The sequence below is a fragment of the Anarhichas minor genome, unplaced genomic scaffold (genome assembly GCF_050575085.1).
Source record: "Anarhichas minor isolate MPS153535 unplaced genomic scaffold, ASM5057508v1 ptg000033l, whole genome shotgun sequence".
Taxonomy (NCBI): domain Eukaryota; kingdom Metazoa; phylum Chordata; class Actinopteri; order Perciformes; family Anarhichadidae; genus Anarhichas; species Anarhichas minor.
The window spans coordinates 7,584,017-7,597,326 of record NW_027466479.1 but is presented as its reverse complement, the minus strand read 5'-3'; the positions used below and the strand labels follow the sequence as shown (position 1 = coordinate 7,597,326).

Genomic DNA, 13,310 nt, shown 5'->3' with positions numbered 1-13,310 from the left:
TTTAAATTCGATTTTAGTGTCTCTCTCATTGCCACGGCACATTTTGAGCCTATGTTATCAGCTTCCTCTCCCGAGCTGAATTACTTTTTGCTGCTGCGATCATTTAATTACACAAATAAATAACATTTCATTCATTTCCATACAATTCACCATAACAACAACAAGTCGGTTAAGATGCAGCGAGCAGAGCGCAGTTCGTTTACACCGATTTAACTCTTCTCAAAGCTGCACAATGGTGCTTCTCAAAATAGACAAAAAGAGAAGGAAAAAAAAAAAGGCTGCAAGAGTCTGAGGTGGAAAAATTGGATGCGAGCAAAATGTGCACGAGTATGTGAAGAACACATCCGCACAGACGGCCGCTGAAGATGTTTCGGCACAGATCCATCAATAAAACCACCACACAAATGTGCAGTCCGTCAGCAATTTACCTTCATCTGTCACATGCAGCTGCGCAAAGCCGCTTCCTCACTGTCCAATATGGCTGAAACACCTGCTAACACCCCCCCTAGTCTTCCCTCCCACATGTGCACACACACTGCTCTTTCTCCCCCTCGCAAACATCCCTCCCACCCTTTCTGAAGGCTCATTCTTGCCGATCCAGCAGAAGCCCCGATGCTGTAGTAACGTCCTTACCCTGAACAAAATAAATCAGGTGACCCTATCGAGATCCAATAGACACGCACGCTCTCTCTCTCTGTCACACACACACACACACACCATATCAGCCTCAGTCAATGTGTTCCGGCGGAGTAGGAGGTAAACACAGATCTGGCTGAGCTTCTGCATTGACTTGTCAGAGGAACTCATGGTCTGTTTGATTACATGTAACATACAAGTGGCTGTGGAACAAAGCAGCGGTGGCAGCTTACAATTCCCTCGTCACCCGCTCCCTCCCACGCGCAGTTACACCCCTTCCAATTTCACTCCTGTCACTCCCTCATCCACCGCTCCTCCGCCTCTGCTTCACCTCAGCCTCCCTCTTTCCTCACCCCCTCGACCTGACACACCTCTTTCTCTTCTTCCCTCCCTCCGTTCATTAATTGATTAATATCCCCCGCGCACCTGAGCCTCTACCCCTTTCTCCTGAAAATGACAGCAGCCCCCCCCCCCCTCCCCTCCCCCAGGCCTCGACGGGAGAACGGCGCAGCGCTGCGCCTGCCGTCTTCACAAATCACTGGGACCTTTCACGCTCGCGGAGGTCGCGGTTCGTCTGATCCGACAGGTCCTTGCCAGCCGAAGATGGACCAGTGCATCGGGGCCCCGCCAGCGGGGCAGAAATAAGCCTGCATCCATCACAGACAATTAGTCCCAATTGATGCTTGGGAGGGTGGAGCGCTACTCCGCTGCCAATCTGGCAATTGCTGGTAAACCCCAAATTAGTCAGTCAGATTGCCGCTAAGTACTAATTTTCATTACTGATTCAGTAATCATATGATATAGGAGTGTGATTTAATAATGGATAGTCTCTTTAATTATGTTTTGTTCGAGTTAACAGCAAACAGAGGCTTTGTATCTCGCTGTAACAGGTTTTTAAAGTAGATGGCATATCATTGCAGAAATAGCAAGAACACTTAACAGTCCAGTGAAAGGGAACGTTTGAGCATGCATAGTTACATTAGAGATATCAATAAAATGCTTTGCATTTGATTGGACTGCTAAAAAGTGGGCTGGCTTAGAGTTTAGTGCTAGAGCTGCAAACACTCCTCCCTTGTTGCCAAGAGTTGCAGATTGATGGATGGATGTCATGCTATAACTGGTTTCAATCGATTGGTACGATGACATACTTCATATTTTGTTTTATGATTTTGATATATAAATACACAAAGAAATAAATTTTTTGTAATTTATTTGCGTACATTGTTAAATAGATGCACAAAATGTCCTGGGATGTGACCCAAAGGGGTTTAAAAAGTATTTTTCCACTTCATCTACAGTCTAAGTAAGCTTAAGGCCAGATGAGTTAAACCCATCTACAGATTGCCTCTGCCTCACCTTAAAACTAAAAAAAAAAAAAAAGGATTTTCAGGATTATTCTGCAAAACCCCAAATAAATCAATTAAATGGTTATGGAAACCAAAAGGCCTGGTTAAGCAAACGTTACTTGTAGCTCTGAAGGTTCGGACCGAACACAAGGCAGACCTGAGAGGTGGAGGCTTGAGAGTATAGTCCAGGGGTGTCAAAACTTCTTTCAAAGAGGGCCAGACTTGATAATGTGAAAATGCCCAAGGGCCAACAGTCCCTGCTGACATTATTTTAAACAATACAAGTAGCCTATACATACATTGTTGTTTAATCATTTTATTTTCAATGACAGCAAATAGCAATGTAACCAAATGTAAGCATTCATGTGTGAACACATCTCAACAACTAGTCTGCCTTTCTTTCACATCTTGAAAGTCAGATAACACAAAGAACGAGCCATCTAAAAGCTAATTACATAGAAACCGATCAATGTTCTCACCTCAAGACAATCTTAAATATGACTTAGTGAGGGTAATGAAAAGTTGTCTCACATTTAAGTTCAACACACATGAAACAGGCTAACGAAACAAATCAAGTTGTCTCTTAGTAACTGATGCTAGCTCTTCAGTGTTACGAGCCAGGCAAACATTAGCAAACTCTCTTCTTCTCGGGGCAATTATGTTTTCTGCTATTTTCATAACACAGTCTTTGATAAACTTTGTCATGTTTGTCATGTTTAGTAACTACCATGGCCACTTGGTAGCTTACTTTGATGATGTTTTCATGTGAAAAGGACCGCTGCTGTGAGGCCAAGTTATCTTGGAGTTGCTTCACTTTTCTAGCTCGGTCGCTCTGATAGCTTGTTGTAGCATTAGCATGTTTGGTCTCGTAGTGTCTCTTTACATTATATTCCTTAAACAAGGTAACAGTCTCATGACTAATGAGGCAGACAGTTGTTTCAGTTTTCGGTGAAAGCAATATTGCGATCTCCACCTCTCCTGGAAGCCGTGGCCCTCATTATCGACTTTACTTTTTTTACTTGCCGTAACAATTTCAAACAGCCAGACAGTTACAGAGTGGTGCTGCCACCATGAGGTAAAAAGAGGAATTGCATGTTGAATTTGTATGATTTATTCATTCCGTTTTGACTGTGCTGGCGGGCCATAAATAATGCATTTTAAGACAGAAGGTGCGGGCCATATAAAATCTGACCTCGGGCCGTGATTGGCCCGCGGGCCGGACTTTGGACATGCCTGGTATAGTCAATGAAAAGACTTGAGGTGACTTTTAAAAACACACACACCAACAGAGTCAATGGTTACGTTGTGACGGAATTAAAGCTGCAGTCTCAAAACATTGCACGGCCTTCCACCGACGGAAAACTTTACTTCTCGCTCTGCTGTGTAAGAGACTTCCTGCACTGACACGGGGCCTTGGCGGAGGAGTCCCTCTGTACTTTTAACCTTCAAGACAAGACGGACGCTGACAGAAACAGAAACGTACATGTATTTAACAGTGGCGCTATATTAGGAGTGGGCTTCTCAGCTTGTAGACCAGTCAGTGTGTTTCTGGCATGTTTCGTGGTGCGGACACGGGGACCTGAGAGGTTTTGAAGGCAGTGCTGCAGGTAAACAATAGGCCGAATGCCTGCCAAGAACACAGTGCGTTCTGACACGGCATCAAACAAAAAGCTCAGGGTGATCCCGCAGGTTAGGCCGACACTCAATCACTCCGCTGCTCCCCATCACTCTGCCTCTGTTGTTCTGTACCTAGCTCGTGCCCTCTCTCGGCTTGCTGCAGAATGGATGCATGCGGAGGGGAGGGAGGAGAGGGGGAAGTAAATGAGATCCCGATGAGATGCCAAGGTGTGTTAGCGGTGAGGTGTGGGGGAATGAGAAAAAGCGGCCTGAAGGAAGGGAGGGCGGGAGGGGCGAGTGGCTGGATTGACTGTGTGTGTGTGTGTGTGTGCGTGTGTGAGGGTGCCGGCGTGGGATAGCTTAGCTCCGGCTCTGCCTGCACGGAGAGGCGCCGGTCGTGTCTGTGTTTGCAAAGTCAGCTCAGGATGCATGTACATGGGAGGAGGAGAGGAAGAGGACAGGAAGGTGACATATGAGAGGACAGGAGAGTAGAACAAAGGAAAACAGGAAGCGCAAAGGAAAACACAAGTACAAGACAAGAATGCAGTCACGGGGAAACGCTGTTGGCACACGAGGAGAAATGAAACGAGAGCAAAGACAAACACGACATTTAAAGAAACTGTGACTAAAAGCCACTAAAGGGATTTGAATAAGAACAAGGACAGTCTGCAAAGTTCGTGAATAATGATCAAAGAGCAACATAAATACTGTAATATAACATAATAGGAGGTTTAAAAAGAAAACACAAAGAAGGGGAAGACTTGTGCACACGCTTCCTTTGTTAAAAACACAGCTCCCATGGCGTTTCACACATACACAGGCAGGTGAATCGCCTCATCCAATATGGATACAACAGAAGAGATTTTTTTTTTATTTATTTTTTTTTTTTTAAAGAGTAGGAATTCCCTCCAGTGTTTCCTCCATCTCCCAAATCTGCTCGAGCAGAAAAGAAGGATTCGCTGCCAATAGAAGCCTTCGGGAGCACATTGCTTTCACTGCAATTAATCTCCGTCACAACATCAATTAAACAAAAGCTAGCATCCAAATCTGGCTGCCCAGCATTCCAGGGATACAAATCAATCTGGCAAGGAGCGCTCGAGGGGGATAGTGTGCGTAAATGCAATATGTGTCTCCGTCTGTCCGCACGCACAAAAGGGGGCCCTTAAGTGGCAGCAAATGTCAAAGCCACTGCATGCGTTTCATGAGAGAGTTCACATCCGATCCGGAGTTGCGTGTGTGCCGCCAGTGCATTAATGTGTGTCAATGATGTATGGCTGTGAAGTGTGCCGCTCTGGACTATACGTGTATAGTGTACTGTATGGATCTAAAAAAATCCACTCAGCTATACCTTGCCAATAAAAGCCCCTCTTTAGAGAGAGAGAGAGAGAGAGAGCGAGAGAGAGAGAGAGCGAGAGAGAGAGAGAGAGAGAGCGAGAGAGCGAGAGAGGGCGAGAGAGCGAGCGAGAGAGAGAGCCTGGGGGTCTGAAGCCATTATGTTCTTTTCCACTTCAAAATCTCTGAACTGATTAAGAACCCTTCCATGGCTTCACCTGAGCCGGCCGGTTAGAAACACACACACACACTAGATGTGACATACTCTATGCTTTTTAGTTTCGACCAATACATGTTACATAGATCCACAGTATCTCGGCTGAAGGTATTTATCAGTGGAGACCCAGGCTGCAGGTAAACTGAGACCGCAGCAGCAGCTCCCTCACTCTCTGACACACTTCAGTGCAGCACGGGGGGCAATTAAACGAGCCAGCAATCCAAATCCGGATCATCAGCATTTAATCTCGATTAAAAAATATATATATATGTAAACCTCAGTGAATCGTATACACTCTTCTCCTGCATTACTGTTTCGATAATGAGTCTTTGTTTAGTGCTGACGGAAAGACAAGAAGAAAGTAACTTGAGAACAATAAAATGGCTGTTTTGTTAAGAGAAGAACTGTGCTGGAATATATAAAAGCAGAGTTGCATTCGGTGGGGATAAGCAGTGAGGCGGCAGCCTCGTAATGCATCCTGTCGTCCGTGGCCAGAGCATCAGTGACTGTCAAAGAGGAGCAAAAGACAAAGAAACCAGTTGCACAGAGATGCAATAAAAAATATCTAAGTCATTGTGACAACAGAGCGGGGATTTATTTATTTTTCTGGAGGAGCACGGTCGCCTGAAGGGAGCTGACTTTATACATGAGAAGCGGGATGTGGGAGCAGACAGTGGTCCTGCTGCGTGCCAACGGGGACAAGAGACTCCGTCTGTGTCTATAGAAACAAACCATTAAACAACTCATACAGTCATTTAGTTCACAATCCGCAACGCTGGAGTGGATGCTGTAAATCACAAACGATTGGGGTTTTTATTATATGCTATTGTACTTAAGTGTCTCTTTTTTTATTTATTTTTTTACAAGCAATTGAGTGACAAAACAAAAAGCTGACAATCTGAATAAACCCTATTTGTTGAGTTATTCAGGGGGACGCTTTGAGCATAAATGTGCCAGCTTCATGAGACGCGTCTCTCCACAACCTGCCATAAAAAAGATGTTCTCCTTCACGTGCGCGTCTGGTTTTAAAGCGATTTACAGGCAGTTTTAACTAAACTACTATCCGCGCCCTCATCAGCGGAACGACCTGCACCTGGTTCCGATCACAGGACAAACACCAAAACTATCTCCGCCGAGGACATCCGTCTGCCGATCAACGCTGTGGCGACCCGGTTTGGATACAAAACCAAAAAAACACACACATACCTTCCTCGGCGTGACAGTCTCCCTCAATGTTCAGCAATAATATCCAAATCATCGACACCAGCGTTTTACGGAGATCCATGTTTTTTCTGGCCAGTTCCGCGGGGCTCTTGTCATCTCTCTCCAGCCTGCGCGCGACGCACCGCAGCAGAGATGCACTCACGAGCGCTTCGAACGGAGCGGATTGCCGTCTGGGCAAATAGTGCGGGCGCTCCGGAGCCACGCGTCCTATTTGTTATCTCGGGGGAGGGTTTTGCAGACGTGATTGACACCGCGCGAGCGCAATGGCGGCGGGGTTGTCAGAGTCGGGGGTGGAGGGTGCACACGGGAAGGGTCGAACCTATCGTGGAGCTGCGACCTGAAATCTGCGCGTCAGGTGTTTCCCCGCTGTGGTCGTCAGAGTCCGACCCCTCAAGGAGTACTAACGGTCCTCTTATAGGACGCGGAGGGGGATCGGTAAATTAGGACGCATCACTCCGTCGGAGAGTTTAGAGTCCTGCGCTTGTTTTATCATCTAGAAGTGTGCGGTAAGGGTCTTAAAAGGGGGGTCCAGGTGGTCTTCAGTTTGTTTTCAATCAAGTGGTTTGCACTGAGGTCCAAAACAGAATTAAATAACACAGAAAATATATTTTGCACACCTTGGTTGAATCCAGTTAAACGCTGCTTTTCATTTTTGATGAGTTCCCAATTTTGTCAATTAAGTTAATTGTTGTTATTGTTTCTGTTGACAACATCCAACGAATCAGACTTCAAAGCCATTATTAGAGGTACAAAGTCCGACTAAGAAGGATGCAGTGATGATTGGCTATCCCTCAGGGACCTGACCCGGGAACAGTTATTTGTTTAATGGTTATTTTTAAAGGCACAAGTGGACCAATGCCAGACACCACAGCATTTATAGCAGAAGCTGTGGTTTGGCCATCCTTAGACAACTCAGTGCATATATACAAGACAATATACTAGACAAGAAGGACGCTCTGGGAGCGCAGACCTACGCCAAGGCCTTTATCTGCAAACATCATCATGCAGCACGACAACAGAACAAATGACACTCTAAAACAAAAGTGAAAATATAACATCTGCGTCAGTGTCCCCAAATCTGTAGCGCGAATACTTAAAAAGTCCCACTCGACATCTGCGTAATTGACATAGTTTAACACTCTTTTTCTTTCACACCTATAGTCCACAAATGGACTCGAGACAATTGTCTATAATGGAAATCCCCTCCCTCCTCTGGGGACTATTGATTTGATGCTATACTTAAAGTGAGGAGACGTGTTCATAGTGTTCGGCACCGAGCTAACATTATCGAGCTTTGCTACCTGGTTTGTTTGTGAATCTTCAGACGGCAGGAGAGCAAGAAGATGGGAAAAACCCTTGAGCAAGCTTCAAGGTTTTGCATCATTGTAACGCACAGACGGCACTTAAAGGTCCCTCGCTCGATGTCTGGTACAGCAAGTATGCACAAGAATGCAAGCAGTTTATTGCTGACTGACAAGCACGATGCACTTGGGTTGAATCTACAATCGGTTCAGTCTTTCCTGAAAGCTGATAAAAAAAATACCCAGCTCAGTGCACGACCAGCTCCTTTGATTGAACTAAGTTGCATTCAGAAATAAGTTCACATTCTTTTGCTTAAAGAACAATTCAGGCTAATTACTGTGTAATCATGTGTAATTACTGTATGTCCTCAAAAAAAAAGTCTTTGTATTGCGTGAAACAGACCTCGCTCTTTATGCACTCGGCTCTCTGTGTGAAACCTGAATGCAGAGTTTGGGTTCCATTTACTTTTAGTTCAAAGCTTAAAGCATGAGACTTCCTCAAAAACACAAACTGGCCGTAGAATTAATGATATCGAGTCTCCACTTGGCAGCTCCTCTGTATGTAACACCAGTGGTGTACAGTAACGAAGTAGAAATACTTCGTTACTGTACTTAAGTCGTTTTTTTGGATATCTGTACTTTACTTTACTATTCATATTTCTGTTGACTTTTACTTTTACTTCACTACATCTTGCAAAGAAAACTGATACTTTTACTCCGATACATTTCCCCTGAAACCTTCGTTACTCGCTACAAAATCAAATCTATCTTTAGAAACAAAATGAATCATGAGACCAGCGTCGGGGACTGTGGTGGAACAGAGACTGCAAGCAAGCAGGTTTGGTGAATCAGTGGTCCTAGCTTGTAAGTTAAACTCTCAAAGCCGCGGTGTTTTGATTCCCAGTGATGCCCAGGATGCTACATGCTATAGCTAGCGAGCGACTACACGAGTAGAATTCCACTCTACGATGACTGATTTCATGACGGAAGCAGAAATGGAAGCACCTGCTACTCCCGCAACAAACTACGGTGGTGACGAAGACCAACACCCGTGGATCGCTAGCGAGTTAGTGAGCTGAGGAAGTGTTGACAGTTGTGAGATTTTGTTGATTTGAGTCATCTTAGCTATAATCATTGCAGCACTAGTTGGCTAACGTTAGCTATAGCTAGCCACCACACCATAGGATTGACAGGAGCCGCGAGAGCGCAGCATTAGGGAAATCCTTCCCAGCTGTGCGCAAGCTGTCTGTGAAGCTGAACACACCTCTACCTGCCTCAGCGGCCTGTGAAAGACTATTTAGCATCGCAGGACTAGTCTTCAGCCCAAGAAGAGCGAGGCTGAATTCTCGCAATTTTGAAAACCAACTTCTTTTGAAGATGAACAGGACATTTTTCAGGTTCAAGTAATGACTGGGTTGTTACTTTCGGTGCTGCTTTAGTATTGATCATGTTTTGATATTTGAGTCATTTTGTGGATGATCAGATGGAGTTATGATGGTAGCAGTCGCCCAATTGCAGATTCAGCTTGAGCAAAACCTTTGCCTATTGTGTTCAAATCAGGCCCATAGGAGTTTACAAGGCAGGTGTCCTTTCTCACAACACTGACCTGATGCATCAAGTGGATATTTGTTGCTGAACAGAATATTATGCATTTGCCCTCTACATCCTCTAGTCGGAATGAGCATACTTATAAACACACTGTTACAACTCCTTCATAGTGTCATATTGCTTTTCGGAGAATTATGATGATAAGTTCATAGTAGATGCAAAAGTATACTTATGTACAATATATTATGTTGAACATTGTTGCTCCTGGATGGATCACAGCCAACCCAATTATTGTCAACACAGCTCCATGTCCTTGGTCATGGTGCCACAGCACTAAAAAGAATAAACTTCATAATTCTCAAAATTCTGACCCTTTGCTTTTTTATTAACAGCATTTACTTGTACTTTTACTTTCAATACTTAAGTACATTTAATATCAGAAAATTACTTTTGATACTTAAGTACAATAAATATCAGATACTTTAAGACTTTTACTCAAGTAGTATTCTAATAGGTGACTTTTACTTTTACTGGGGTCATTTTCCAGTAAGGTATCTTTACTTTGACTCAAGTATGGCTTTTGGGTACTTTATACACCACTGTGTAACACCAGCATCGACGATTTAGCTGCTTTTCAAACTTTAATGACGTGCTAATGAAAAGGCTGGTCAGCTCGTCCCGCTTTTCCTCTCAAGCGAGCCCCTGCTGCTGCCGGACATGAAATAGCTTTGTGACAAATGCAGTGAGTACTTTTACTCAAACTCACCCTCAAAGTGCAACAGTAGGAGCACGCGCAAAAAAACGCTGTAAACACTATACGCTCCACGATCAACGGTTAAGTCTCATTATCGCTGTCCGCCTCCTCTCCATCCCTGCTCTTTCTGCTCCACCACAGGCTCACACACACACACACACACACACACACACACACACACACACACACACACACACACACACACACACACACACACACGCACGCACACACTCACGCGCAGATTACGGGGCCATCAGTCTGACTGATCCTCCCCAGCAGGGGGGCTGGTAGCCTCGGCTCTGGGAGCTGATGAACATGATCATCTGTCCTCCTCTGTGGTCATTACTCACCAAGGACAGAGGCCAACAGCCCCCGCTCACTCACTCCGTGCTGCTCCCCTCACAGTCCATTACGCACTGCAACAGTCTCTCGGTCTCACGCCACATAAACGCCACTACCACATCTGCTCACAACATTTTTAAACATGTCAATTCTTATGGTCAAAGGATAAGGATGGTGTTTTTTTTTTACTGCTCAGCAGTTTTCTAAAACAGCTGGGCACTGTAGTTTTTACCAAACATGACTCAATCAGGACCAAATTGCTTATTTGCCAGGGACTATTTTAGACTGCGCATTAATACTCAGTAGTGAGTTCTTTTGGCAGCAGGACAGTAACAGTAAGAAAAACCTACAATGCCCACATGTATATTAATATAGTAATGTGTCAGCAGGTGCAACAGTGTGGGTCAACCTGGAAGTGTCCAGGGGAGGGGGGGGGGGCGTTGAAGCAGTAAATAGATGTCAATTCCAGCACAAGTCTCACACACATATATGTTCACGCAGCTCAGTTTTGCAGGTTCATTACCATGCGACAATTTCACGCTGATGCTCTCTGCTGGCCCCGCCCTCTCTGCTCCCCCTCCTCCTCACACATTAGAGGGAGAGAGGGAGAAGAGGCACTTGACCTTTTTGGTTGGCCGTTTCCCCGGTCATCCAAGCAGAACGACGGGGGAACAAAGAGATAATGGGAGGAGAGGTGTGTGTGTGAGCGCACGCACGAATACGGGCATGTCAGTGTACACACACTCTCAATCGCACAAGTGTGACTGTTTAAGAGTGCGTCCTCGCTAAGCTGGCTGAAATCAGAAAATTCTGATTGAAAAAACTACCTGAAATAAAGAGCGTTTTTTGTAAAGAACTCCGATCAGAAAGAAACATAAGCAAATAATGACCTTGTGTGGTAAGGAGAGGGACAGACCCGGGTACTCTGCTGAGTGTCAGCTGTTCTGGCAAGTCAAGGTGGCCTAAAGGGCTAACACGCGTACCATGTAAACCACAAAGGTCCCGGCTCGATTTCAGCTGGGGATCTTTGTTGCACTCTTCACATTTCGTACAAATAAATAAGGTAAAAATCTCCCAAGATTCCACTCCATCTCCACGATCCCCAACTGTGTACTGTTGGAGTAACATGTTGGAAAAGTCGTCGAACAAAGTAAACATGAATGGAGATAAATAACAGCTGTATTGTGTGTTTAGAAATGCTGACTTTTGAAATGAGTCAGATAGACACGACTGTTAGATTTAGGAAGCAGTTACTTTTTCCTTTTCTTTACAGACAGATGTGTTTCAGAGTGATCTGACTGACACCCAGGCCGGCACAATGACGCTGGTCAAACCCACGCCAGTGGTCTATCTGAATGGGTCGATGTGTGTCAGATGAACCCCTCCTCCCGACCGGGGCCGGACATGACGCGACTCGGCTTTAGATGAAAATTTGAACCCGATTTAAACGTAATTTAACCAAATGTCTTTTTTTTTCCAAAAGGAAAAAGATGGATGAGAAAGAGAGAAATAGAAAGTGTGAATGTGTGGCACTGGAGAGAAACTGTAGCTGGACTTTTATTTGTTGATCTTTGACTGTAATAAAGTGTAATTCTCTGGTTTATCAGGTACATGTACATAACTGCACTGCAGACTTTCTTGTGTGTTGGGCGGAGCTGTTTTATATGTCTGTATGAAAGGGGTTTTAGTGTGGACATGGTGCAAGTCACAATACCAAGAGGGTGAGCAGTTTCAGGGTTAACCCCCACTGCTGCCAGTCATTTCTTAACACCTCAGGGAGCAGGAGGAGTGAAGAGGGGCTGTGGTGGGAGGTGAAAAAAAGGGGAGGGGAGACGGAGGAGAGTTTATGGAGCGATGGAGGGAGGTGTTGGACAGAGCGGCTGTTTGATAACAGCAGCCGACAAGTCCCTGATGTATAGTACCATAGCTGTGTTATTCCCAGGACGGCACCCTGGGAACGCTGCCAAGTGAAAAGGTGTTAATGTGTCTTGGAGAGAGATATACGCCTACACACATATACGGTACACTCACACACACACACACACACACAGGGATGTCTTGCGTTAACACACACACACACACACGTAGCTGTGGTGACTATAAGAGATCCAGAGTGTTTTAAACGGGCGTCGCTCGTTGCTTTTGTTCGGATGGGTGCGTAGACAACCGTCGCTCCCTTCATGAGACGATTAGCTGCCCGGGCGTTAATCACGCCGCCATCTCGTAGCCAAATGAGATTACAGATAGATTTGAACAATATCTCCTTGACAGATTGTTTTTAATCGCCTTCATTAGTGTTTCTGTAATAGCCTATTTGTGATTTGTTAGTGGAATTATTGCGATCATGCTTTTCTTTTATTAATGCAAATGAGATAATAACCTTTACGTGTGGTTTGACTATGAATCAGAGTTTGGAGTGATCGCGGGACGTCACACTGAGAACATGAAGTGGAATGTAATTAGTCACAATGAGGCTTCAGCGAGGCGTCGTGGAGTCGCTTTTTTACCTTCACATCGGTGTCGTTTGAGAAGCAGGTCGCGCTGGGGTCCGGGCGGCTCGTCCGGGGGAGAAATGGGTAACGCAGCCCATGGGAGGACGACTGTCATTGGCTAATGAGTATACATGTTGCAATTAGTTCCGGGTACAAGAGTTTGCGGTGTCATCAAGGCCATTGGAAAGATTTGGGCTGCGGTCAAATGGTCGTTTCTGCTTAGGAAGGTTCCTAACTCAGTGAAATGACTATTAGAGCTGGTCAAATTCTTTAAATGATAAGGAAAGGTGCTTCAGTGCTTCCTTTCCTATCGCCTTTAGCATAGGGTACACTGGACCATCCTTTATGAAAGAAAAAGATAACGCTGTCCCACAATTCCTTGAGGCAGCAACATTTAAAGCGACGCACCATCCGGCCGCCAATAACATTCACTGGCGTTGTTTAATTGTACACTATGGATATTGAATTTCAATTGTACAGCATTGAGTTTGTAAGTTTGTA

The 13,310-nt window shown here is 45.0% G+C and overlaps 1 protein-coding gene across 3 annotated transcripts in view; it reads right to left on the bottom strand.

Annotated features, from left to right (window-relative positions):
- The window catches only part of epha10 (EPH receptor A10), a 140,261-nt gene extending 133,828 nt beyond the window's left edge, over positions 1 to 6,433 (bottom strand). For 2 of the 3 annotated variants that reach the window (XM_076105725.1, XM_076105726.1), the window contains exon 1: positions 6,355 to 6,433. In XM_076105725.1, coding sequence (XP_075961840.1) covers positions 6,355 to 6,433 — 79 coding nt within the window. Of the gene's footprint in view, positions 1 to 6,350 lie in introns of all 3 variants that reach the window. The other variant, XM_076105724.1, reaches the window with a different exon arrangement.
- Between the last annotated feature and the right edge of the window lie 6,877 nt (positions 6,434 to 13,310).